The sequence below is a fragment of the Aptenodytes forsteri genome, unplaced genomic scaffold (genome assembly GCF_000699145.1).
Source record: "Aptenodytes forsteri isolate BGI_AS27 unplaced genomic scaffold, ASM69914v1 Scaffold61, whole genome shotgun sequence".
Taxonomy (NCBI): domain Eukaryota; kingdom Metazoa; phylum Chordata; class Aves; order Sphenisciformes; family Spheniscidae; genus Aptenodytes; species Aptenodytes forsteri.
Window position 1 is genome coordinate 9,414 of NW_008794443.1, and position 1,710 is coordinate 11,123.

General features: G+C 59.5%; 1 protein-coding gene across 1 annotated transcript in view; it reads left to right on the plus strand.

Moving 5' to 3' along the window:
• HSPG2 (heparan sulfate proteoglycan 2) overlaps positions 1-1,710 on the plus strand; it is a gene marked incomplete at its 5' end in the record, with an annotated part of 15,959 nt that overhangs the window by 8,301 nt on the left and 5,948 nt on the right. The window contains 1 exon segment of the mRNA XM_019474704.1: positions 51-233. Coding sequence (XP_019330249.1) covers positions 51-233 — 183 coding nt within the window.

Consider the following 1,710-nt stretch of genomic DNA (forward strand, 5'->3'; position numbering starts at 1 on the left):
GCGGTACCCTGACGCCACGGTGATGGGCACCGGCGTTGCCTGTAGGCGAGCCGGCGCCCCGGATCGAGTGGTCGAAGCTGCGGGCGCCCCTGCCCTGGCAGCACCGGGTGGTGAACGGCAGTTTGGTCATCCCCCGCGCCGCGCAGCAGGACTCGGGCCAGTACATCTGCAACGCCAGCAGCCCCACCGGCTCCGCCGAGGTCTTCGTCACCCTTGATGTGGAGAGTAAGAGGGTGGCGGGGGGTCGGGGTGCCCCTGGGTCCCTCCTGCCATCTCCACTGCCTCCTTTGCCCCCGCTGTTGCCATCAGCCATCCTCGGCTCCTCTCCGTCCTTCCTCTGCACGTGGCCATCTCCGTTGCTGCTCCCGCCCTCCCATCTAGCCCTTCCTCGTGGATCCATCCTCGCTCCGTCCCGGCACTCGTCCTCCTCTCCATCTCCTCTCAAGCTCTGTCATCCAGCCCTTCCTGTGGATGTGTCCATCTGCTTGTCCCATCCCTGTGCACATCCGTCTTGACTTCTGCCCTCGCCTCCATCCATCCCCTATTCATGGATCTGTCCGTCGCTCATCCATCCCAGCTCACACCCGCCTCTCCATCTCCTCTCACACCCCTCCATCCACCCCTTCCTCATGGATCCACCCATCTCTTGTCCATCCCAGCACACGCCCATCTCTCCATCACCTCTCAAACTTCTCCATCCACCCCCTCCTTGTGGATTCATTCATCCCAGCTCACGCCCACCTCTCCATCTCCTCTCACACCCCTCCATCCATCCATCCCTTCCTGGTGGATTCATCCATTACTCAACCATCCCAGCACATGCCCATCTCCATCTCCCAACTCCTCCATCCATCCCTTCCTTGTGGATCCATCCATCGCTCATCCATCCCGGCTCACATCCATCTCTCCATCTCCTCTCACACCCCTCCATCCATCTTTTCCTTGTGGATTCATCCACCTCGTCCATCCCAGCACACACCCACCTCTCCATCTCCTAACTCCTCCATCCATCTCTTCCTTGTGGATTCATCCCTCACTCAACCGTGCCAGCTCACATCCATCTCTCCACCTCCTCTCACACCCCTCCATCCATCTCTTCCTTGTGGATTCATCCTTCACTCAACCGTGCCAGCTCACAGCCATCTCTTTATCTCTGCTCACACCCCTCCATCCATCTTTTCCTTGTGGATTCATCCATCCCTCAACCATCCCAGCACACACCCACCTCTCCATCTCCCAACTCCTCCGTCCATCCCCTCCTTGTGGATCCATCCATCGCTCATCCATCCCGGCACACACCCACCTCTCCATCTCCTAACTCCTCCATCCATCCCTTCCTTGTGGATCCATCCATCGCTCATCCATCCCGGCTCACATCCATCTCTCCATCTCCTCTCACACCCCTCCATCCATCCATCCCTTCCTGGTGGATTCATCCATTACTCAACCATCCCAGCACATGCCCATCTCCATCTCCCAACTCCTCCATCCATCCCTTCCTTGTGGATCCATCCATCGCTCATCCATCCCGGCTCACATCCATCTCTCCATCTCCTCTCACACCCCTCCATTCCATCGCTCATCCATCCCAACACACGCCCACCTCTGTCTCCACTCACACCCTCCCACCGATGCCCTCCTTGCCCCGTTGACCCATTCATTGCCCCATCCCGGCTGCGGACGGGCGCTGACGGTACCGGCCGTCCCCGC